This window comes from Hyaena hyaena, unplaced genomic scaffold (genome assembly GCF_003009895.1).
Source record: "Hyaena hyaena isolate Hyena2069 unplaced genomic scaffold, ASM300989v1 scaffold_708, whole genome shotgun sequence".
Taxonomy (NCBI): Eukaryota; Metazoa; Chordata; class Mammalia; order Carnivora; family Hyaenidae; genus Hyaena; species Hyaena hyaena.
In genome coordinates, this window is record NW_024081341.1 from 678969 (window position 1) to 701710 (window position 22742).

Consider the following 22742-nt stretch of genomic DNA (forward strand, 5'->3'; position numbering starts at 1 on the left):
GAAGAGGAGATATTTGGAAGGGCGTTTTCTGATGTGACTTTGCGTTGCTCACAGGCGGAAAAACGAAGCAGCTGACTCCAGATGTGGGGCCATGGTGCCAGCCGCTGGAGGACACAGGGCCTCGTGTCAGTCTCCTGACTGCCTGTCATTGGTGCTGCTGAGAATGAAAAAGCAATGTGGGGGTGAGGTGCGGGCATGGAAATGTGCTTTGTGACTTGAGCCCCCTTTATCAGTCATGCTGGTGGGGTTTCCATTTCAGACTTCCTGTCAAGAAAAGAAGCCGTGGGCTTCTGGGTGTGGATCCCCGTGTGATAGTCCATGGGCCAAGCCCACCGTTTGGGTGACTCAGGCTGGTTTCTATCCCACCAGCCTGTCTGTCTGGAAAATCCCTCAGGTTGAGGTCTGGTGGCGATTCTTGTTTTTTCTTTCACTTACCAGGATGCTCGTTGAAAAAAATGGTGAACCCTGATGGGGCCAGCCATTGCAGGGATGTGGTCTTCCCCTGAGAAATGACACACTTGAGAGTGAGGGTCTGGCCTTCCTCCACGGTGACTGTTTCTGTGTGGTTGGTCAGAAAGGCTTCTGCAGAGGAAGAGAATTGGAGACCGTCAGGCTGACATGGGCCAAGACACTCCCAAGCTGAGGCAGGGACTTAATCTCAACCTCATCCATTCATTCTATCATTCATTGCACCATTCTTTCTTTTTTTTAATAAACATTTTTAAATTTTTAAAAATTTATTTATTCATTTTGAGAGAGAGAAAGAGCAAGTGGAGTCAGGGCAGAGAGAGAGAGAGGGAGAGAGAACCCCAAGAAGGCTCCACACTGTCAGTACAGAACCTGATGTGAGGCTCGATCTCACAAACTGTGAGATCATGACCTCAGCCAAAACCAAGAGTCGGATGCCCAACCGACTGAGCCACCCAGGCGCCTCTCATTACATATTTCTTATAGAAACAAAATGTAAGTCAGTACAAAGGAGCTTGTACTGTATGTAGAAACAGTAGGATGTCTCCTAAAGGAGGTCTGAATGAAGCGGTGTGATTTATGATAGGAAAAAAAAGAAAATGTTAAACAACATCTATCAGGCACCTGTTCTCGCAGAGCCCAGAAACTCAGCCAGGCCATGTAAAACCTATATTTAATTTAACTTTCAAAATAGTCCTATAAAGAAAGAATTATTTTGCTGGCTGCCCAGATAAGGAAATAGAGGCTGATGGCTACACAGGTCCTGGAGCTGGGATCTGTACCCATGTCTGTGGGCTTCCAAGTCCACGGTCATGTAACTAGGTCAGACTATCTCAGTGAGGAGACTGGGAAACTCAGCCTCTCTGGCCTCAGTTTATGCAGGAAGCTCCTTGTGACTTGAAGTACAATGTGTGTGTCTGGGATTCTAAGCGACACTCTTGTGAATTAGGGAGCTGCCCTTCACGGGGTGCGGTTAAGCCCCATCTGCAGAAGGGCTTCTGTGCCAGGGGAAGGATGTTCTAAGATCTCTTCCAATTTAATTTTCCACAGCAGCACTTTGTCGAGGCAGACATGAGAGGCTCATTTCCCGAAACACAACCCCCAGAGAATGATAAACAATTGGTTGCAAGCAGCTGCAAATGTATCCTCCCCAAAAAGGAAATTGATAAAAAAATAATAATAAATTGGATTTCTGCTGATTTGGCATATTTATTGCCATCCATTAGTTCTTCAAGTTTTAAATTAAAAAAACACATCTTTTGTTTTGAGGACAATTCTTATCAATGAAAGTACAAAGCCCTTCCATAAACAGAAGAATACCGTGGGGTTATAAATTATGAATAGCAAATGTAATGAGTTTTACTGCAACATCTTAAACCTTAAAAAAAAAAAAAAAGAAAGAAAAAGGAGATTGTTTCCTTGTGATAAATGTCAAGTATTAGGGAAAGTGCTTTGGAGAGCCCTGGGAATTAATTGGTGCAGACTTTTTAGTTTGTTCCATTTCTAGGTCATTAATTTCCATCTAGCCTCTGGCAATAATAACCCAGAATGTTGTGTTGTATTTGTATTGACTTCCATGGGAAAAAAGTTTGCTTGAGCTCTTCTGGAAAAAATACACATATCAGCAGCCAATACTCTAATGAACAATGAAGAATCAATACAGGATACTGTGTTTTCGTAAGAGCGTTGAAGTGTAAGCCCTGAATTCTGTTGAGGTTGGGTTATTTGGAAATATTTTTATCTATAAAATCAACCTGTAGTTGAGTAATAAGGAGAATATTAGTAGAGACACTTTGAAATGACAATGGAATGTCTTGTAAGGTTAAGCAACTTCTGAGCCAAGAAATTGAACCTGGAACCATCTACCTCCTCTTGCTTCCATAATCATTCCATTATGATTCTTGCTTTACTTTCTAGTTCTTGTGTGTCATCCTGCTTCCTGCAGATTGAAGTTTCTAGAGGGCAGTGACTATGTCATATTTCTCTAAAACTCATTCCTTACAGAAACTATCACAGTGTGAGCTTGAAAAGGAATGGTTCAATGCCAGTTTTTATGATAGCACCATAATGTAGGCGATGGGCAGATATCTTTGGTCTCCTGTGGTTAATAAGAATACTGAGAGACAGGAGGGAAGGTACTATGTTGAGTCAATGATAGAATAAAAGACCACCGTTAAGCAACATGCCCTGATTTCATCCTTCAGGCCAAGTTTTGGCCAAGTTCCTACCTTTTGGCAAAGTGATTGTCTAGACGGGAAGCCTGCATTTGGGGAAATAGAAGTGGTGATATTTATCGGCAGCCTGTTTATGAATAAATGTCTTCCATTTTAAAGACATCTTTTTCTTGAGATGCATGCTTTTGAATGAAATTGCGTTATTTGATTCTTAACAGTGTAAAAAATTGTAATGAGGGGTGCTTGGGTGGCTCAGTCAGTTGAGCGTCCGACTCTTGGTTTTGGCTCAGGTCATGATTTCACAGTTTCTGGGTTCAAGCCCCGTGTTAAGCTCCATGCTGTCATCCCTGCTTGGGATTCTCTTTCTCCTCTCTCTCTGCTCCCATCCCCTACACATGCTCACTTTCAAAATAAATAAACTAATTTAAAAAATTGTAATGAAATATAGTACGGCTTTTTACCATATGCTAAGGAATTGTATCTCTAAGATTAGTTTGCTCTCATTTTTGAGAATTTAGTATCAGCCAGCTGACCACAACTGTAAATGCCTGGGGGGTTTCAGATGGAGAGGGCTGTGTTGGAGACATAGAATATTTGCTGTTTCCGCGACTGCTCCAAGCCTTGCCTTTAGCTTGACTGGCTTATTTCTATTGCAGTGTTATCATGTAGACCCCATGCTTGCTTTTTGAGACAGGAAATCATTGTAGAAAGGAAGAATGGCCCCAGTGAGAAGCCACAGACCTACACTGCTTCAGTTCTAGTACTTAAAAACATTGTTCAGTGCATCTAGGCCCTGCTAAAGGGTGGAAAAGGAAGACCCCTGTACCTGACTTTTCATGGTATGTCTTCTAAGGGAAAGTCCCGTAGGATTCTCTCACTGCCGTTGCAGACCAAACTGTCTTTTACATTTTCTTTTTCATCGAAGTTTGGAGTCAAACTTTCACCTTCTTTGTCAGAGGCATGGGGTGTGGGTTACCTTCTTTGTTCACCACTTCCTCCCTTGCAGGCTCTGAAAACACGTATATTCTTGGGCACCCTTAGCGTTTGTTACGTAGGATCCTGAGTGCTGTGTGTCTATTTCCTCGTGCTCCCCAGATGGGCCTCAGTGTGCCAGTGTGCACATTAGCCCTACATGGCTCCACCAGTGCTGAACGAGCAAAGCTTGGCTGTGAATGGCTGTGGGGTTTCTCCTGGGAGGGAGGTCACCACTTACTGTAGGTCATATTTACTGAGTGGATTATTGACTTCTGACTAGAACCATCCATCCATGTAAGGCCATGTGTTATGAGGCTGCTGGTGGATTCTGGGCTTATAGATCTGGACTGGTTTATATATGGAAGTGGAATGCGTGACCTTCACCATCATCTCCACCCCCAACCTCATGAACTAATTGTCCTGTCAGTGGAATGGCTTCTCACCAGAGCATATGTGGCTGACCTTCAAGCAAAATGGCAAGTAGAAGTGACCGCCACCTACCCAAGCATCTACAGATCAAACCTGTGCAGTCCCTAAGATTCCTTGATTTCCGCCCCCGCCTCAATATTTTGGGAGTTGCCATGTCTGATCTTCCCTCTGCTAGGGGTTATCATGTTGATTGAAGAATGAATAAAATGTTCTTTCTTTTTCTTATCTTAGTAGCCCAATTATTGCATGCAGTGAATTTTAAAATTCCAAAGCAGAGCAAGTCTGTACTATAGGGATGCCAAACTCATCATGCCCCATCAGAAATAATCATCTCTAGCGTCCCCTTGTGGTCCAGACACATCTAACACAGATATGCCACCTGCTCCGTTCCATTGTTTGCTTGTATTAACTAATGTCACCACCAGCCTCTGCCAGATTCAGGTTCACAAAGACATTTGGCCTTTGTCCATGCTGTTCTGTTGACCTGGAAACCTTTCTTGACTCCTCCAAGACTCAGAGTGTACCACTTTCGCCAAACCTGCCTAACCAGTCTTTAGCTTCCTCCTCCTTCACAATGGCCCTCCCTCTCCTCCAGATCCCCAAAGGTTCTAAATGGACTTCTGTTAGAGCGCTCAGCACATTACTTTATAATTATTTGGTTACAAGTATGTCTCTGTGTGTAGATTACAAACTTCTCATGGAAAGGTCGTTGGCCATTCATTCATTTTACAGTCCCAGGGCCTCACACGAAGTAAGATTTTAACTATTAGATAAATTAATGGCTAAAAAATGAAGAAGTTTATATATTCATTAGTAACATGTAATAGGGTAGAAACTTAGCTCTGTTATTGTTATGTTGCATAGAAAAGCTTGAGTTAACACCAGAGACACAGAATGAATTGTGTCAAATCAGAGCCCTATTTACATGACTATTATGAGGTAGTAGACAAAAAAGTGCTTCAATTTAGATCGTTATAAAACATGTTTATTATTATTTAGATAGAATCAACAGAGAAAGTTACGAGGGCGAAAATGAATCTGGCTTGGCCCAAATTAAATTATTTCCAGTATGGCTTTCAAGAAGGCATCTCAAAGTGTCAACAAACATGGGAATTATCAACAGGAATATCAACAGAACCTTAAATTGGCAACTGTTCTTTATTCTCTGTATCCTACCCTCCACTAACGACCAGGATAGAGGGTTCAAATTGGTGGATTTTCATCATCCACAATACAGGTGAATGGGATGAATTTTGAAAAAATTCTTCATTCTTATTGCATTTTACACATCACATTATTTATGTGAGTAGTAACCTTAAAAAGAGGGAGGCTCCAAGATTATGGGACTTTTCTTGTCTGTAATTCTTGGCAGCCTTAGTTAGAAGTTGCAATGGTAGAAGAAGGTACAGTGATCTTCCCATAATTCATAGCTAAAAACAGCTGCCAGTGTATAGTGTTGTCAGAATTGATGATTTGCTGCCTTTTTTGCTAACAGGAAGCAGCACGATCAGTACCTTTCCTATTTGGGATTCTGATGGACCTGAGCAGGGTTAGGTCAGAGGGGACAATTTGTGCTTGATACCATTGAGCCTAGATGCCTTCTGGGTGGCCCTTTAGGTGAGTTTTCGGATTGGGATTTTTCAGTAACAAATCTTCCAAACCATATAAATCAGTGGCTATCAAACTTTTTTTTTTTTTTTTGAGAGAGAGAGAGAGACAGAGAAAGAGACAGAGACAGAGAATGAGCAGGGGAGAGATAGAGACACAGAATCTGAAGCAGGCTCCAGGCTCCAAGCTGTCTGCACAGAACCCAACGTGGGGCTTGAACTCACAAACCGTGAGATCATGACCTGAGTCGAAGTCAGTCACTTAACCGACTGAGCCACCCAGGCGCCCCTTAAACTTTTGATCTACATTAAGAAACACTTACTATCACAACCTGCTAGAAAGATGCACACACACACACGCACGCACACACACACACACACACAATGTTTCATGAGATAATACTTATGTGCTGTGTAAGCTGATTCCCCAGCTGGGAAAACTTGGGCAGGTTATCTAACTTCTTGTAAACTATATTCTCATGTAAATTAGGGATATTAAATATTTATTTTTGGGAGAGCGCAAGTGGGGGAGGGGCAGGTAGAGGGGAACAGAGGATCTGAAGTGGGCTCTATGCTGACAGGCTGACAGCAGTGAGCCTGATGTGGGGCTCGAACTTATGAACAGCGAGATGATGACCTGAGCCGAAGTCAGAGGCTCGACCGACTGAGCCACCCAGGTGCCCCAGGGATATTAATACCTCAGTAGCTTTGTTAGGATTAAATGTAATTAATAAAAGTACCCAACACTGTGCATGGCACAACAAATATGTTTTTCTCCTGTCTTTATAAATAGTATTTGAATAATTTACATTCTAAAAACGTCTTAGGTGTATTTTAAGACATGATTATAGCTGCTTTTATTTAAAAACTTTTTTGTAAGGCATTTTTATGAGGCAATAACTTGAATCCTCAGAAGTTAAGGTCAGTTAAAGGCTTCAAACTTTGGAATAATTGAAAGCATTCTAATTTTAGCTGTCTAAATGTACTTCTCTAGAATATATGAGCTATTCTTTAAGCCACTTATTGAAGAAACTAATATTATTACCAATATTGAATTCATATTATGTGCCTCAGGGTAGAGGGACCAAAAAAGAAAGCACTTCATTTAATTGTATAAAATAGGAAATGGAAGAACTATGTAAAATAGGAAATCTAGGTTTTTGTTTTTAAATAATGTCATTCAGGTGCAGTTGTATGGTGAAGGCAGATTTAGAAGGACAGGTGCCTTACCTGAAATATAACTATAGTTCAATATTTGGAAACAAAAACACACAAAGCAAGCAATACACTTATGTATAACTTCCTTTGCAAGAATTTGCTACAGCTTGCAATCAGAGATTTAAAGACACCTATACCCTGCCTCCCGTTTGAGCAGGAATAATTTGACTTTTGTTAAAAAAAATCTTTAATTTTCATATTGCTACATTAGAATTAAGTAAGCATCAAAAACCAAACTTGAAAATTATAATAAAATGTAAAGTATAATAGGAGAGCCTGGGTGGCTCAGTTGGTTAAGCATCCCACTTCGGCTCAGGTCATGATCTCACCATCTGTGAGTTCGAGGCCCACGTCGGGCTCTGTGCTGATAGCTCAGAGCCTGGAGCCTGCTTCAGATTCTGTGTCTCCCTCACTCTCTGCCCCTCCCCCTACTCACGCTCTATCTCCCTCTCTCAAAAATAAAATAAAAACCTAAAAAATATTAAAATGTAAAGTATAACTGACTCCAAAAATAAGCAGGAACTTTTCATGGGGCTTATTATTATCTCTGAACTAATTAAGAGTTGTATAAGCACTTTGCCATTTTCAAAGTGCTATCATATTTTAAATTTGATCCTTGTAGGGGCACCTGGGTGGTTGCTTGGTTGGCCGGTTGGTTGGGCATCCGACTTCGGCTCAGGTCATGATCTCATGGTCCGTGTATTCGAGCCCTGCATTGGGCTCTTTGCTGACAGCTCAGAGCCTGGAGCCTGCTTCGGATTCTGTGTCTCCCTCTCTCTGCCCCTCCCCCTCTCATGCTCTGTCTCTCTCTCTCTCTCATAAAAATAAACAAACATGAAAAAAATGTTTTTAATCCAAGGAGTTTGGTGGCCCAACATTTTAAATCATTCTTCTTTTCAAGATACAGAAATTAAGTTTTAGAGAAGTTATCTGGTTAAGGCTTATTCAGTGAGGAAGTTTTTTATTTTTGTTTTTATAGTTTATTTTATTTTTGAGACAGAGAGAGACAGAGCATGAGCAGGGGAGGGGCATAGAGAGAGGGAGACAGAATCTGAAACAGGCTCCAGGCTCTGAGCTGCCAGCACAGAACCTGGTGGGGGGCTTGAACCCACGAACCATGAGATCATGACCTGAGCCAAAGTCAGATGCTTAACTGACTGAGCCACCTGGGCACCTCAATGAGGAAGTTTTTAAAATCCAAAATTGACGCCCTTTCAGCAAGTAGACCCTTAAAACACAGAGCCCAAGAAGCTCGTTACATTTTGCCATAACATAGATCCCACAGAGAGGGCACACTACAGAGAGCCTTTCCATACCCTTTAGCACTTTAACAAGAGGTTAAATAAAGCAGTAACAATCCTTCCCGTGTGATTTTGGTGTAGCTTAGAAAGCATTAACATTTTTACCTGGGTTGCCTTCTGTAGTAGGTTCACTGCAAACGCAGTTTACTGATAGGCAGATTTGGTAACATATCAAGTCAAGAGTAGCATAAGAAATGAGCTCTGAGTGCTTACCTTGTAAGGGGAAGCAAGCCAGCAAGCTGAAAAGTCTCCACCACATACTGCACCGTGCTATTGTCACACTTTGTCAACTTCCTCTAGATTCTGAAATAAATGGAGCAGAGTGGTTTCTTTTGAAGGGGAGAGGCAGTAGCTTTGTGACCTCATGTGTCGACTCATTGGCTCTTGAAGTCCCCTCTTAGTTTGCCACCGCCAAAATACCTCCAGGTGGAACATTTAGGGTACCACATGTGTCATCGTGATCGTGGAGAGGTGTGAGTGATGTGTTGGTGGCACAGATCACTCTGCCACACGTGGGAAGTACTGGTAAATCAACTTGTTGTGAGGCTTTTTGGGGGAGGAGGGGTGGGAGAGAGATGAAAATTTCCCTGTGTAGTGATGTAATCCTATTTTTACTTTTCTAGTGTATTGACAGTGATAATTAGACAGTTTTTGCTGAACCTTTGTGAATATTTTATTTCTAATTCTGACAACAATGTATAATGATTTTCAGGGGCAGAATTCGGTCACATTATTTGATCATTTAAAAAAATCATCCATCCCTCCATCCATCCATCCATCCATCTCTATATCTGTCCAGCCATCTAGTATGTATTCTAAGATATCACATATAAAAGATAAATTCCTTGTTTTTAAGGAGAATATGATCTAGTAGGGGGTGACAATAGGCAAATGAACTATTTTGGCATTTAACTGTCATTAATTGGGCAAATTGAGATACATTATGTAATTTTTTTCCAGGACACACAGCAAAATACTAACGAACTTATGGACAGAAAATAGCCTAGTCAGGGGAACCTGGGTGGTTTAGTCAGTTGAGTGTCTGACCCTTGATTTCAGCTCAGGTCATGATCCCAGGGTTGTGGGGTTGAGCTCTGTGCTGAGCGTGGAGCCTGCTTGAGATTCTCATTCTTTCTCTCTCTCTCCCCCCCTTCCACTCTTGCTCTCTGTCTAAAATAAATAAAATTAAAAAAAAATGAAAATAGCCCTCATTGTTTGGCAGATTATAAAGGAAAATATATTTACTGGTTCTAATTAAAATAAGTGTTGATAGGGTACCCGGCTGGTTCAGTTGACAGAACATATGACTCTTGATCTTGGGGTCGTGAGTTCAAGCCCCATTTTGGGGTAGAGATTACTTTTAAAAAATCATAAAATTTAAAAACAAACAAACATAAGTATTGTTATTCTGTAAATGTGTTGATACTTTGGGTAGGGAAAATTCTATCCATCAAAAATGTTTTTCAAATATTTTACCTATTTTAATGGGTAGAAACAGATTGAAAAGAGGAGAAAAAATAGAATTTTCCTGTAGGACATAATGTGATATGATGGAATGTTTCTCAAATTTTATGATGATATAAATGCCTCGGGCCTCTAGCCAAAAAAGGCAGTTTGCTAGGGTCAGCCCCGGACCGATTCAATCAGAATCTTACTTGAATAAGGACCTGCCTGTGTGTTTAACAAGCTCTCCAGGGTATTGTAAGTCAAGCTTGAGCAACAGTGTTCTGGAACAGAAATCAAGACATAGGGGAGCTAGCCCTCACTCTGCTACCAGTCACGGTCTAGGTTCATAGAAGAGTCTCCATAAATTGCTTGTTGGTTATATTGACACATGTTGACTAGCTTACGGAAGCAGGGAATGGATAGGTTGCATTGTACCATTTTTTATTTTATTATTTAAAAAAATTTTATAGAGAGTATGAGAGGTGGAGAAGAGCCGGGGGGGGGGGGGGGCGGGGGCGGAGAGAGAGAGAGAGAGCATCTTTGGTAGGCTCAGTGCAGAACCCAATGCAGGGCTCAATCCCACAACTGTGGGATCAGGACCTGAGCTGAAATCAAGAGTGGAACGCTCAACAGACTGAGTCACCTGGGTGCCTCTTATTATACCATTTTTTAAAATGGAGAATTAAGGAGTTTGCTAGAAGTGACCATCAGTGGCAGAGCTGAGAAGACAAACCAAGACTTAAGTCTTTTGTCTGATTTTTTTTCTTCTTGACATTCTCTCCAGATACTTCTAGTTTTTGTATTTAAGGCTCTGTGGTGTCTAAGCATCCAATTTTCCTGTTGCTGCAATGTCCTTGCTTTAGGGTGAGGCCTTAGTTTTGTACCTTGTCTCCTACCCCATTAAGGAACATGTGTGTAAGGCATCTCTTTGGGCCTCCCATTGGGAGGTGTGAATTGCCTATGGTCAGTTGATAATTTCTCACGTTTTCATCTAGAAGAGTGCTATTCCTTACAGGATTTTCTAACAGTTCCTGTCAAAGAACAGAGGGAAAAAGTTTACGTCTGGTGTTGTCACATGGGCCATCAAGGAGTCAGCATCTGGACCTAGATACTGATTTTCCAGATCATGAACATACCCTCTAACATGAATGTATGAGGAGGGCAAATACCACCTTTACAGGAAACAGAAGCAAAAATGTCATCATGGGATGTTTCATTTTAAGCCAGTGGAAAAAAATCATGGTCCACCTCTGAATTAAATTCAGGTAGGGTCCTGGAGAAGGGTCACTTTGCTTCTCTCTTTCCCAGTGGTGGTTTTCTGTAATTTTCTCTGTTGCATAAAAATGTATGGAAACATAGGTGAAAATGGAATGAATGAACTGAATGAGTCAGGTGACCAAAGAATAAAATATCCTGAGATTGAAACTACAATTACAGTGTAGCCCAGCTCAGGTCTGTTGATTTAATGTGATTTTAGTACAATACCTGTGAATGGGTTTACATAAAATGTAACAGGTGTTCATTTAACTGAAGACAGGTAGATTTTCTGTTTTTCTCCCATTCTCTTTCTAAAACACTCTTCCACTTAAAAGCTTCCAGTGGTTTCCTTTTGCCTGAAGATGGTAGTCCAAACTCTTCAGCTAATCATTGAAGGCCATTCACACTCGGCCCCCATCTACTTTTCAACCCCCCTTTCTACCCTGACCCAAAATATACTCATAGAAAATTCTTGCCGTATTTCAGGCATATAATACATTTTCATAGTTGTAGTCTTTTTAGTTTTTTTTATAATGTTTTTGAAGATACCTTCTTTTTTAAAGTTTATTTATTTTGAGAAAGAGAGAGAGAGAAAAAAATAAAGAACCAGTGGGGGAGGGGCACCCCTCCCTGGCTCGTGCCCTCTCTCTCTCAAAATATAAAAATAAAAAAATAGCTGTATTAAGGTGTATAACGGTGTTTGTTGACATAACAAATGGTATGTCTTTGAAGCGTACAACTTGATAAATTGTCACATATGCCACATACGCCTGTGAAAACTCCATCACAGTCAAGAGAGTGACCATCCCCGTCACCCCTATAGGTTTCCTCCTAGGTGTTGTGTAACCTGCTCCCCTGTCCCTCCCCACCTCCTTGAAGCCACCTCCCACCTGCTTTCTGTCTCTATCAATTAGTTTTAATTTTCTAGAGGTTTACATAAGTGAAATCATACAGTGTGCACTTTCTTTTATCTTACTGCTTTCCCTCAGCATACTTTGGGGTTCACCTGTAACATAGCGTGCGCTGAGGGTTCATTCATTCTAGTGCTGAGAGGTGGCTCATATAACTGTACCACGGTTTGTTTACCTGTTCACCTGTAGCTGGATTTCAGGGTTGTTCACCATAGCAGAGACTTTTTGTTTTTATTTTTAAATTATTTTAAAGTGTATTTATCTTGAGAGAGAGAGTGAGCAAGTGAACAGGGGAGGGGCAGAGAGAGAGGGAGACAGAGAATCCCAAGCAGGCTCCGTGCTGCCAGCACAGAGCCCAGTTTGGGGCTCAAAGTCACAACCTGCGACATCGTGATGGTGTCAAAATCAGGAGTTGAATGCTTAACTGACTGAGCCACCCAGGCACCCCTATCATGGTATAGTTTTTAAAAATTAGAGTCACCTTCTAACTGATTCAATGGAGTAAACAAAGAGAACCTGGTATATTCCTATATTTGCTTTTCGTGATCTAGTTCAGAAAGCAAAGTTCAAGTTAATTAACTTAAATGCTGGTCTTCGGTTGGCACTTGGGCCACCCCAATTCTCCCTTGATCGCCCAGTGGCTGAAGGGATGGGACATGCCCACTGGGTCCCTCTCTGGGAATTGCTTTCAGTGGGAGAGACCCATCTCACCCAACGTCCTCCCTCTTCCATGGGGCACTTAGGGAGGGACTTAGTGTTCTGTCCTCTCTGTCCCAAGATGGAGCAACTGTGGAGGGAAACATTCTAGCTCCATAGCTCTCTGCAGGATCTGGATTAGGAGGGGCCTTGGTCGTCACTGTGTTTCACTCCAGTATCTCGCTTTGTTTGATCTTGCTTCCTTCACAAGGGCCCTCCCCAAGAGCGTCTCCCATAAACCTGTCCACACAAATCTCCATCTCGATACCTGACCTGGGGAACCTGACCCACAACAGCACTTGAAATAAATTGTCACATGAGGGAGCGAATTGAAGGGATGGACTTTCCATTTGAGACGCTCTTTCTGCTCTCAAACCTAAAAGGATGTTTGACATCTCATTCTTCCAGAGCATTAAGGAAGACCTAGCTTTATTTTTTTGATATTTGTTTGAGAGAGAGACATAGACAACATGAGCAGGGGAGGGGCAGAGAGAGGGGGACAGAGGATCCACAGGCTCTGAGCTGACAGCAATGAGCCTGATGCGGGGCTTGGACTCATGAACCATGAGACCATGACCTGAGTCAAAGTCAGATGCTTAACCGACTGAGCCACCCAGGTGACCCAAGAAGGCCCTACTATATTTATTTTTTGGACAAAGCAAGTGAGGGAGGGGCAGAGAGAGGGGGACAGAGGATCCAAAGTAGGCTCTGTGCTGACAGGCTGACAGCCCAGAGCCTCATGCAGGGCTCAAATTCACAATCCATGAGATTGTGACCTTAGCTGAAGTTGGATGTTCGACTGACTGAGCCACCCGCACATGCTTAGGAGACCTCACTTTAAATGGCACTGTGGGCAATGATCTTTTTCACCCACTGGTATGGTATCCAACTGGTCTCAGATCTTGACACACATCATGATAGTCCACTGGTCTGAGGTTTAATGGTCCGTGGGGGCAGTGCTGGAAGGCAGGCAGTGACCCTGAGTGACATGCAGTTGTGGTTTGCTCGGTTCTTTCCACTCCCCTCACCACCCCCACTTCACCCTGCAGCCCACAAGGGGTTCAGCAGAAAGTGGCTCTTGTGGCTGCTTAGCCGGGTGGAAGGAAAAGATGAGGTTGGAGAGTTGGAGGGCAGTGGCCACCGGTGGCCTGCTATCTGTTCTCTGATGGAAGGGAGTATACTGGCCACCTTGCATGTGGGAGGCCTTGCAATCGACCTCCGGTGGGTCATTCTGATCTTCACCTAATGAAATCTTCCTACTGTGTCCCAGCACTAATAGGAAGTCCCATTTCAGGGGGTGGTGGCATGGGGACAGATTTTAGAGAAACAAACAGACATCTTCTCTTTCCTTCCATCGCCTTGGTCAACGTCGGCTGCCAGAGGAAGGGGAAAAAAAACCTGAAAAAGGCGACATTTAAGTACGTGAAAGGTGGACTGATGTAGGGTCAGAAAAGATAGGGGATTTCCCCATGTGTAGAAGCCACCGGGGTTTTTATTGTGATTACGAGAGGGCCTAAAGTTTCTTGACATTTCTTGGCTGCTGTGAGGAATCCGTGGCCTTTCCCAAGACCAAAGCCAGAATTGGTCTCACCTCCATTTCCCAGCAGATGCCTTGGGGTGGGTAGTTTACCCCTGGTGTAGGGAATCTTCGAGCTCTGTTGTAGACACACAAAGTAGCTGTGGAGTTTTTAAAGTAGGGCAGCACCTGTTGTAGTTACTGAGAGAAGGCTCTTTTAGCAGTAGCAGAGCTTAGTGGGATGAGTATCGGGTGGGGGTGGGGGTAGGAGCCAGGTAGACAGACCTGGACTATCACCTGGGCCCTGTCACTAGCGGCTGTGTAGCCCTGAATAATGTACTTGCCTCTTGGTATCAGTTTCCTCATCTGTAAAATGGGAAGAATAACTACTGCAGAAGGTGACTGAGTGTAGAGTATCCCAAGTGCCTAGCACAGTGGCCCACAAAAGATCCTCCATCAACTGGGAGACTGTGGGTGGCTAGGACTATGTCTCATACCCACAGGAACCGCAGGAGGCTAGATGTAGCTACAAGAGAGAGCCTGCTAAGCTTTTGTTCTAAAGACTTCTGCCTGGAACTGAATCACATGGATCATTCTGGAAAAAAAATAAAGAACCCAAGTAAGAGTTAATTTCACAAGGAAACTGTGGTTTGGGGGAAATGCACCACAGAATAAGTCAGTGCCACCTTTGTCCCTGGCTCACACCTCTCTCCAGGACAAATGACTTCCCTGGAGATCCTTCATCTGCAAACAGAGGGGATTGAATGAGAGCAGTGGTTCCCAAAGGGTGTTTTGAAGAAACGAAGTATCTGCTAGGTGCCTCAGGGTTGGGCGATATTTTCCTTAAAGTTTCTTTACAAAAATATTTTAAGCAATTAGTCCTGGCCTCAGAGCCAGGCTGACCCGGCTGGCATCGTGGCTCTAATGAGTAGTGGCCAATGGGACTTTGGGTGGGTTACTGCATCTTCCTGAGACTCCATTTCCTCTTCTGTAAACTGGAAATAATGGATTAAAGAAGCTTACATCTGTTAAGTACTTAGAACAGTGTCAGATATACACAAGTACTCAACAAATGCTATCATTTTGCTAGGTTCTGAGCACCACCAATCTATTAATTTGTTATGCCAAGTAAACTAGTTTCTGGGCTGGATTCCTTGGGCTTAGAATAAAACCCAAATGTTTTACCATGGTCTGCAACACAAGTTGGTGACCTCTTCCTATCAATCACCAAGTAGTTAATATGCCCTCCACTACTAAACTCTGCCATGTGCTGGAAGCAGACTTAGGCAATATGTAAATGAATGAGCATGGGCTGTGTGCCAATAAAACTTTATTGATAGGCCCTGGACTTTGGATTTTATATAATTAGCAATGGGCCATGAAATAATATTTCTTTTTAAAAGTTTATTTTGAGAAAGAAAGAAGGAGAGAAAGAGAGAAAGAGAAACCCAAGCAGGCTCCGCCTGTTAGCACAGAGCCCAGTATGGGGCTCGATTTCTTGAACTGTGAGATCATGACCTGAGCCTAAATGACGAGTTGGACACTTACCCGACTGAGCCCCCCAGGCGCCTCTTCTTTTGATGTTTTTTAACTACTTAAAATTATAAAAACATTCTTAGCTTGTGGGCCATTTAAACACAGGTTATAGGCCAGATTCTGCTTGTGGACTGGTACTTCACTAACCCCTGGGGTACAGGACCCCATGTCTAGGTCTAATTGCCTCTTCAGCCTTGTTCCTTCCCTCCTGCCATGCTTCCTAAGTTTTAAAGCTCCCTGGCCTCTTGTGTTCTCACCCAACTAATCCTTTTCACTTGGGGGCATCCGCAATCCTTCAGCCTTCCTGGAGCCTCCTCAGATAGCTCTTGACCATGACCAGGTTCAACCCAGCCTTAGCTGGGGGTTTCATTACCAGCTGCCAGGAGACACCAGATGTGACCTTCCATAAAGTGCGCCCTGCCCCACATCCCTCCCAGAGGTACTGCCATATAACCCAGTTTTCTTCCTAGACAACATTGATCAACAGCTATAATTGTCTTGTTTATGTAATCACTGTCTATCTCTCTGCTCCATGAGAGCAGGGACCTTTCCGTTCTTGCGACTGTAGCACCAGCTGGCCACCCCGCTAAGAATGTAGCATTCAACCCATATTATGGAATGATGAACGAATCCATGCCTCCAGTGTCTTCATTTCTGTCATATGGTGAGCTCATAATTTCCTGATTTCCTTACCTTGTTAAATTATGAGGACCAAATGCAGAGGTGTTTTTAAGACTATAAAGGGTGACACAAAAAAAGAAGATGTTAAGTCATTAAGGCAGCCCAGAATTCAACTGACACACCCCCTCGCACCATCCTCTGACTGCGGAAGCCAACTTATGGGGATAACAGTAAAGTGAGGCCGGTATGAATGAAGCTACTTCTATTCTTTGCCCCTGATATTTTCTACAGATTCAAAACTGGATCTGTGTGTGGTTTTACTTTTGGCTTTAGCAAAAGCAATTGTTTATTTATTAACAAGTAGTGTCTTCTTACTAGCATGTCCTATTAGACTTTTATTTTTATTATTTTTTAATGTTTGTTTATTTTTGACAGAGAGAGAGTGTGAGTGTGGGAGGGGTAGAGAGAGAAAGAGCATGAGCAGGGGAGGGGCAGAGAGAGGGAGACACAGAATCTGAAGCAGGCTCTAGACTCTGAGCTGTCAGCACAGAGCTCGATGTGGGGCTTGAACTCATGGACTGTGAGATCATGACCTGAGCAGAAGTCAGAGGCTTAACCCACTGAGCCACCCAGCGCCCCTAGGCTTTTCATATTCATGAAATGAATATTCATCCAACCATGCTATAAAAACTTACATGCCCATTTTGCAGGTGCAAATAGGCTAAGGGGTCTAGCAAGCAGCTAAGCCAGGATAATAACCCAGCTCTGACCCTGGAATGAGGACTTCTGGAGTACAGCATGAAGTTCTTCTCCAGTGACACACAGACCTTCTGCCTTATCAGCACAATGGCACTCAGTTGTCTATCTAAACCTGTATCTTTCTGTGGTCAGGAGCAAGCCACCTGGGTTTTTACATGTTGGTTTCTGGCAAAATGAAGCATTCTGTTTCTTCAAAGGAAGACTGCTTTTTAGTCTTTAACTAACTTAAAAAAAAAGAAAGAAAAAGTATATTTTGCTGATTCCAGCTTAAACAAATCCAGAGCACATGAATTCATTTTCTCTGGATGTGCAGGCAGGCTCCCCTTCCGTCACAAAAGGGCAAAATGCGTTGGGGTGGATGTCAGGCAGAGAACAACTGAGGATGAGCCACAAGGTTAAACACACCTGGTCTTGTGTCACGTACAAGCATGCGCTCCTGTTTCCTTAGGCAGTAAACCGCGTCAGGGGAGTGGCTGGCTGTGTCCATGGAAGTCTGCATTCATGTCCTGAGCATAAGTTGGCATACGTGGCTTGTTCTAACTTGTATATCAGCTTAATATATCTGTACTTCAAAAAATGGGCTCTATTATGGCTTTTAGGAGCATGAACCTAGCTTGAGCTGGATTGCCCCTCTGTCTTACCCAAATTCTTTTTGTTAATGTTTATTTATTTATTTTGGGGGAGAGAGAGCTCATGAGCAAGGGAGGGGCAGAGAGGGAGAGACAGAATCCCATGGAGGCTCTATGCTGTCAGTGCAGAGCCTGACATGGGGCTTGAACTCACGTACTGTGAGATCATGACCTGAGATGAATGGATCATTCCTGGTGCACCTATCTCCTCAACATGAGCAGGGGTGATGGATGAAGGCTTGCCCATCGGCAGTGGGAGTATGAGGGAGCTTGTTTCCTCACTCCTGGGCAAGTGCCACCTCTCCAGCCTGGGTGACTAAGAGAGCAGCCTCACCAGAGGGGGATCAGAGAGACCCACAGTGCTGCCAGGGTTTTCCTCCATTTCCATCAGCAGGAAATGTCCCCCTGGCCCTCTGAGAGAAGAATAACACTCTTAATGGACATTTATGAAATAGTAATGACCACAGCAGCATCTAAAAACATGAAGGAACAGAGACCACTCAGAATTTAATAGGAGATTGCTCTGGACTGAGGACACAGCTCCTCTTTATTAAATCATCTATGAACCACTTCAACGGAGATGCTCGTGGAATGGAATGATCTCATTACAGCGGTGCCAGAGCTGTATCCAGAGGAAGAACACACAGCCAGGAGAGCACAGATGCCACAGGTAGTTTACAAGGAACTTGGGAATACAATTTGGTGTGGTTTTCCTTTTGTATAATTACAGACCTGTTTCTTTAAATAAATACACCCGAAACACATAGAAAAACCAAAAAAAAAAAAAAACCAAGAAAACTCCCAAAAAACAAAAAAACCCACACACGCTACAACAGCCTTATAAATGAGAATGAAACGGACACACCTCTGGAAGCAGCAGGTTGAGAATGGTCTATGCGTAACCAGAATGCTTTGGGATGGTGTTCCCATCTTGAGTGACAATCAGAGAAAGAGCCAGCACACATTTCCCATTATACAACTGTATCCTGTACAGAGCCCAAGAATAGTTCAAAACAGCGATAACATTCTGATTTTTATGTGGGTCATGGCAGCTAAGTGGTTTTGTGTAATACATTGCTAAGAGCTGATTGTATATTAAGTCTGTCTGCTCCTTGCTATAATTTTAAACTTACATACACTGAGCACATTATATGTATTTAAAGATCAAGTTATTTCCTCTGTATTTAGTGGTGTATCTTTCCCTTCCCTTGAATTTTCATTCTAGCTAGTTAACTTTCCTAGGAAAATTCATTAGGTTGAAGTGTTAAAGAGAAGTAAATCCAATTTGAATCCTATGTTTAAAGGATTAAAAAGCTTCCACCATCGCCGTACAAAATATCCCCCCATCACCTTTGTAAAGTGAATATTAACCTAAGTAGATGTTAAATAGCTCTTTCCCCTACCCTCCAAGGCCAGGGGCATCCCTCCTGGCAAGGCAGCCAGACCAGCTAGCGCCTCTCAGTTCTCAAACGTGCAGGACTACAATTTAAATGCAAATAACCCTGTGCCTCATTATCTGAGAATCTCGTGCAGACACAGTACAGTTGTGACTTTGCCTGTGAAAATAAAAGGAGGTTCATCTGTATTCGAACACACGCATAACTTAGAGTAGATTCCAAAGAGCGATTCATCACTGCTTTCAAATTAAACACTGGAGTTGTGCAGTGCCTAGGTTACGCGGAATGCCTCCCTTTTTGCTATACGGGGACGCTTTCCTACAAAGGCAATGAGATAGGAACTTCTCTTCCCATAGCTCTTCAGTGAGTTCCCAGTGGCACTGGGTAACTGAAATAGAAGACTTCCTCTAATAGGAACACAGCTTGTTGAGTGGAAAAGATACATTTATGGTAACGCTAAGCACAGCTGGATGACGACATATGTGCCTCCAAATACCACTGACAGGAAAATGACTGCATCAGCTTGAAATGCAAGAAAATTATCCACAGTGATTTACCAAACCGACATCACTCCAGAAGATATTATTTTTTGTTTTTTTATATTTATTTTTTGCAAAATCATCTTCTAAATATAAGGTTATCCTAAAATAATTCTTTGGTTAAAGTATACTTCAAATAAAAAGTAGAAACTCCTCCAAGCCTTCCACTACAGGGTGAAAAATACCCCCTTCTTTTAGGCATCAGATGGCCATTTAATCAGCCATTCAGATTCTATGAATCTAAATGCAATGGAAAACACTGTATTCTCCCTCCACACTGGGGTAAAGCTCCTAGCTACCGATGCAGCAATGGAGAAGAGGGCCTGGGAAAGTAAGACTCCCAGCTTGTGCATTAAAATGTGCCAATTATTCTAGTCCACAAGGAATAGATGTGGCATGTTAAAATCACCGACACCTAAGTCCCAGCTATGAATAATCCTGGGGCATTGGCAGATAGATGTGGCCTACTAGTGCAAGCAGCACACTGCTTAAGAGTTTCAGTCCTGGATTAAATCCTTTAGTTAATTTCACCTCTGTTTATTTCAGGTAACGTTCTAAGTTAAAAAAAATTCCTCTCTACCAGAAACATTTGGTTCTTCTTATCTTGCATGTTCTTCCTTCCTTCCTTCTCTCTCCTCCCCTCCAGCTTGTTTTGTTCTTATTAAACATCAGCCTCAGATCAAAAAGTACCATGCTGAACTTCAGGTTGTGATACCAACCTAGAATTTTTGGATGAAAATGAAATAATGGAATATACCTGTGCATTCCTTTTAGGACACATAGATTCAACATGGTTTTCGGAGAATTTCTCAGTGGGAAGTCCAAGTTCAGTTTTTAAAGTAGGTATACGTGAAAAGAGAATTTAATATGAATTCCAGCCGTTCAGACCATTTTGATAAACAATCTGGATGATTAAAGCAGAGGAATAAATTCTTTAATTCAGGGTTTTCCACCTAAATTCTTCAGAAAATTATTTCAGATCTGTGCCTCCTGCTCATGTAGATGACAGTCCTAAGGCTCTGTGCCTATTGTGCTAAGGACAATGGATTGTTGCCCAGCTAACCTGGCCTATCAGGTCATCTACGACCAAGACAGCCAAGGAAGGAGGGCATGACCTATTCTAAACTTTGTTCTGTTCAAGTCCAGACCCTGCCCAGAACACACCGCTACAGTTTTCAAGGAAATCGGATGCAAAGTGCTCGAGCATTATTCTGGGCATTGGAAGTCCATGGAAATTTGTGGAGAATCGAATAAACATTACAGATCTGATTGAACAGTGGATTCATTTCATTACAGATAAAAGAATGAACAGCAGTGACATTTCATCAGCTGTAACCTGATTTTTTTCTTAAAACCTTTTAATGGGAGTATTTTCCCCATTATAAGGTTAAAACTTTTCTATGACTCGATGGTTATCAGCAGAGAGTACTTCTATACCCAGGAGCGGGATCAGTGTTTGTGCAGTGCTAGAAGAAATCAAGGCGGTTTCTTAAAATGTAAAATTCATGACATATTTGTCTAAGTGACTTAAAAAAACAAAAACAGAGTCCAACTGTAATCCTCTTGAACATGAACATACATAGCCAGCATCCTTTTACTTCTTTTTAGGAATCCTCAAATTCCAGTTTCAAATAGGAGCATAGATCTATTTTTACATACTGGGTTTTACGTATATTTGGGTTTTGAAGCTTATTCAGTGCTACGACGTCTATAGATTTGTTTTACACTAATGTTTCCTTTACATGTCTGGGAATTTGCACACACATTCTATCTAGGGAACTACACTGCACCAGACCGTTGTCTGTTGCCAACAGTCAGCTAGTCACACAATTAAATACACACTGATAACTGATGTTTTGGTTTGATTGTCATTTATTTCTCTTCTAAATATACTACCTCTGAATTCGGGAAGCAAGGTGTGATGAAAAACCACAGGATGTGGCTCTCCCACCTTTTCTTAAGTAGCCCTACCTACGTATTTTAAGTTATAGAAAAGCAAACAAATAAAAACGACAGCACAAACAGCAACCATGACTGTCATCCTTTAAATTAGTTCCCTGACTTCAGTACACATCCCTGGTATAACTGATACACTGGTGGGTGATCTGCTATGATTGACAGGTACTCTAAGTGTACAGTAACCTGACCCTTGGAATGGTTTGTAAAGATGTCCGTATTGCACAAGAATGAGCTTCTTGCTGACTCAGATAATGTATTGAACCTACATGCTTTCAAATCACTGACATCCTTAACCAGTTACCACAGTCTAGACTCTACGGGCAAAGACGAGTGAATCGTGGCCATTTGGAAGTGCTGTAACACGGAAAATTCCACGTCCCTTTATACTTTGCAAGTTCATGGCTCCTGCAACTGAATACTTCACACATTTTTCTTCCTCCTGAGTATCCAAAAGTGCTTTGTCTCCCCATTTCACAGACAGAAGCAAGGGGGAAGGGCTGTAGCAAAAAGCTGTAGCCGGATGTTCTAGAGAAAACATGGCTGTACCAGGGTGGATGGGAATCCTCAAGCAGGCGTCTTGAGCCAGCAGCACTGGTGGGCAGGTCATGGTGAGGGTAGACTTTGATGGGGAATCTAAGAACTCTCGGTGGGGGCATGTTTTCTAAGAACGGTTAAAGAATTCCTTGGCTTGGCTTTGCCTAACTGGAACACGGAGTTAAAAAGAAAATCTTGTCACCAAAATGGCAGCTGAGTGTCCCTCTAGCTGGATTCTGGACTCACTCCCTGTCTCCCTATCTTTCCTTAGTGCGAGCTGATTCCTCCCTTTGGGAGTGCTCTGACTCCTTAGCCATGCACAGAAGGAAGGAAGAACATCCTTTGCCGTAGCAGCTGCCTCATTCGTGAAGACGATTCTTGAAAGCCTTGTTAGCTAGGTAAGCATCCAGAGAGAATGAATTTTATCCCTGAATCAAGTCTTTTTCTCATTCACACAGTCTCATCATGAGAGCTTTAAAGCGTGAAAGGAAATATGCTAAATTATTCTGAGCTGTCCACTTAGACGGTGGTGCAGACTTATCCACTGTTATTAAACACACAGAAATATCCTTCTCACAAAGGCTTTCCAAAGCCTTTCCGTCTCATTCACGGGTGTGGCTTATTCCTGGAGCAAGGTCTCTCTCCAGTTGAAGCCCCCCGTTGGTCCATGGGTAAGAGGAAGGATAGGTGGGTCCGTCAGCTGCCAAATTCCAGTTTCTCCTAGTTCTTCACAGGAACAAAACCCCAGGTATGGGATCTGAGGTCAGAGT

The 22742-nt window shown here is 42.6% G+C and overlaps 2 protein-coding genes across 3 annotated transcripts in view; both read right to left on the reverse strand.

Annotated features, from left to right (window-relative positions):
• Window positions 1-22742, reverse strand: part of CRTAM (cytotoxic and regulatory T cell molecule) — a 43141-nt gene that overhangs the window by 18896 nt on the left and 1503 nt on the right. Inside the window, exons 2-3 of the mRNA XM_039217698.1 lie at window positions 8386-8475; window positions 436-582 (exon numbers count right to left, since the gene is read on the reverse strand). Of these exons, the coding sequence (XP_039073629.1) occupies window positions 436-582; window positions 8386-8431 (193 nt within the window). The 5' untranslated portion in view covers window positions 8432-8475. The remainder of the gene's footprint in view (window positions 1-435; window positions 583-8385; window positions 8476-22742) is intronic.
• UBASH3B (ubiquitin associated and SH3 domain containing B) overlaps window positions 18060-22742 on the reverse strand; it is a 140851-nt gene continuing 136168 nt past the window's right edge. For both annotated transcript variants that reach the window (XM_039217696.1, XM_039217697.1), the window contains exon 14: window positions 18060-22729. In XM_039217696.1, the coding sequence (XP_039073627.1) occupies window positions 22592-22729 (138 nt within the window). In that variant the 3' untranslated portion in view covers window positions 18060-22591. The remainder of the gene's footprint in view (window positions 22730-22742) is intronic.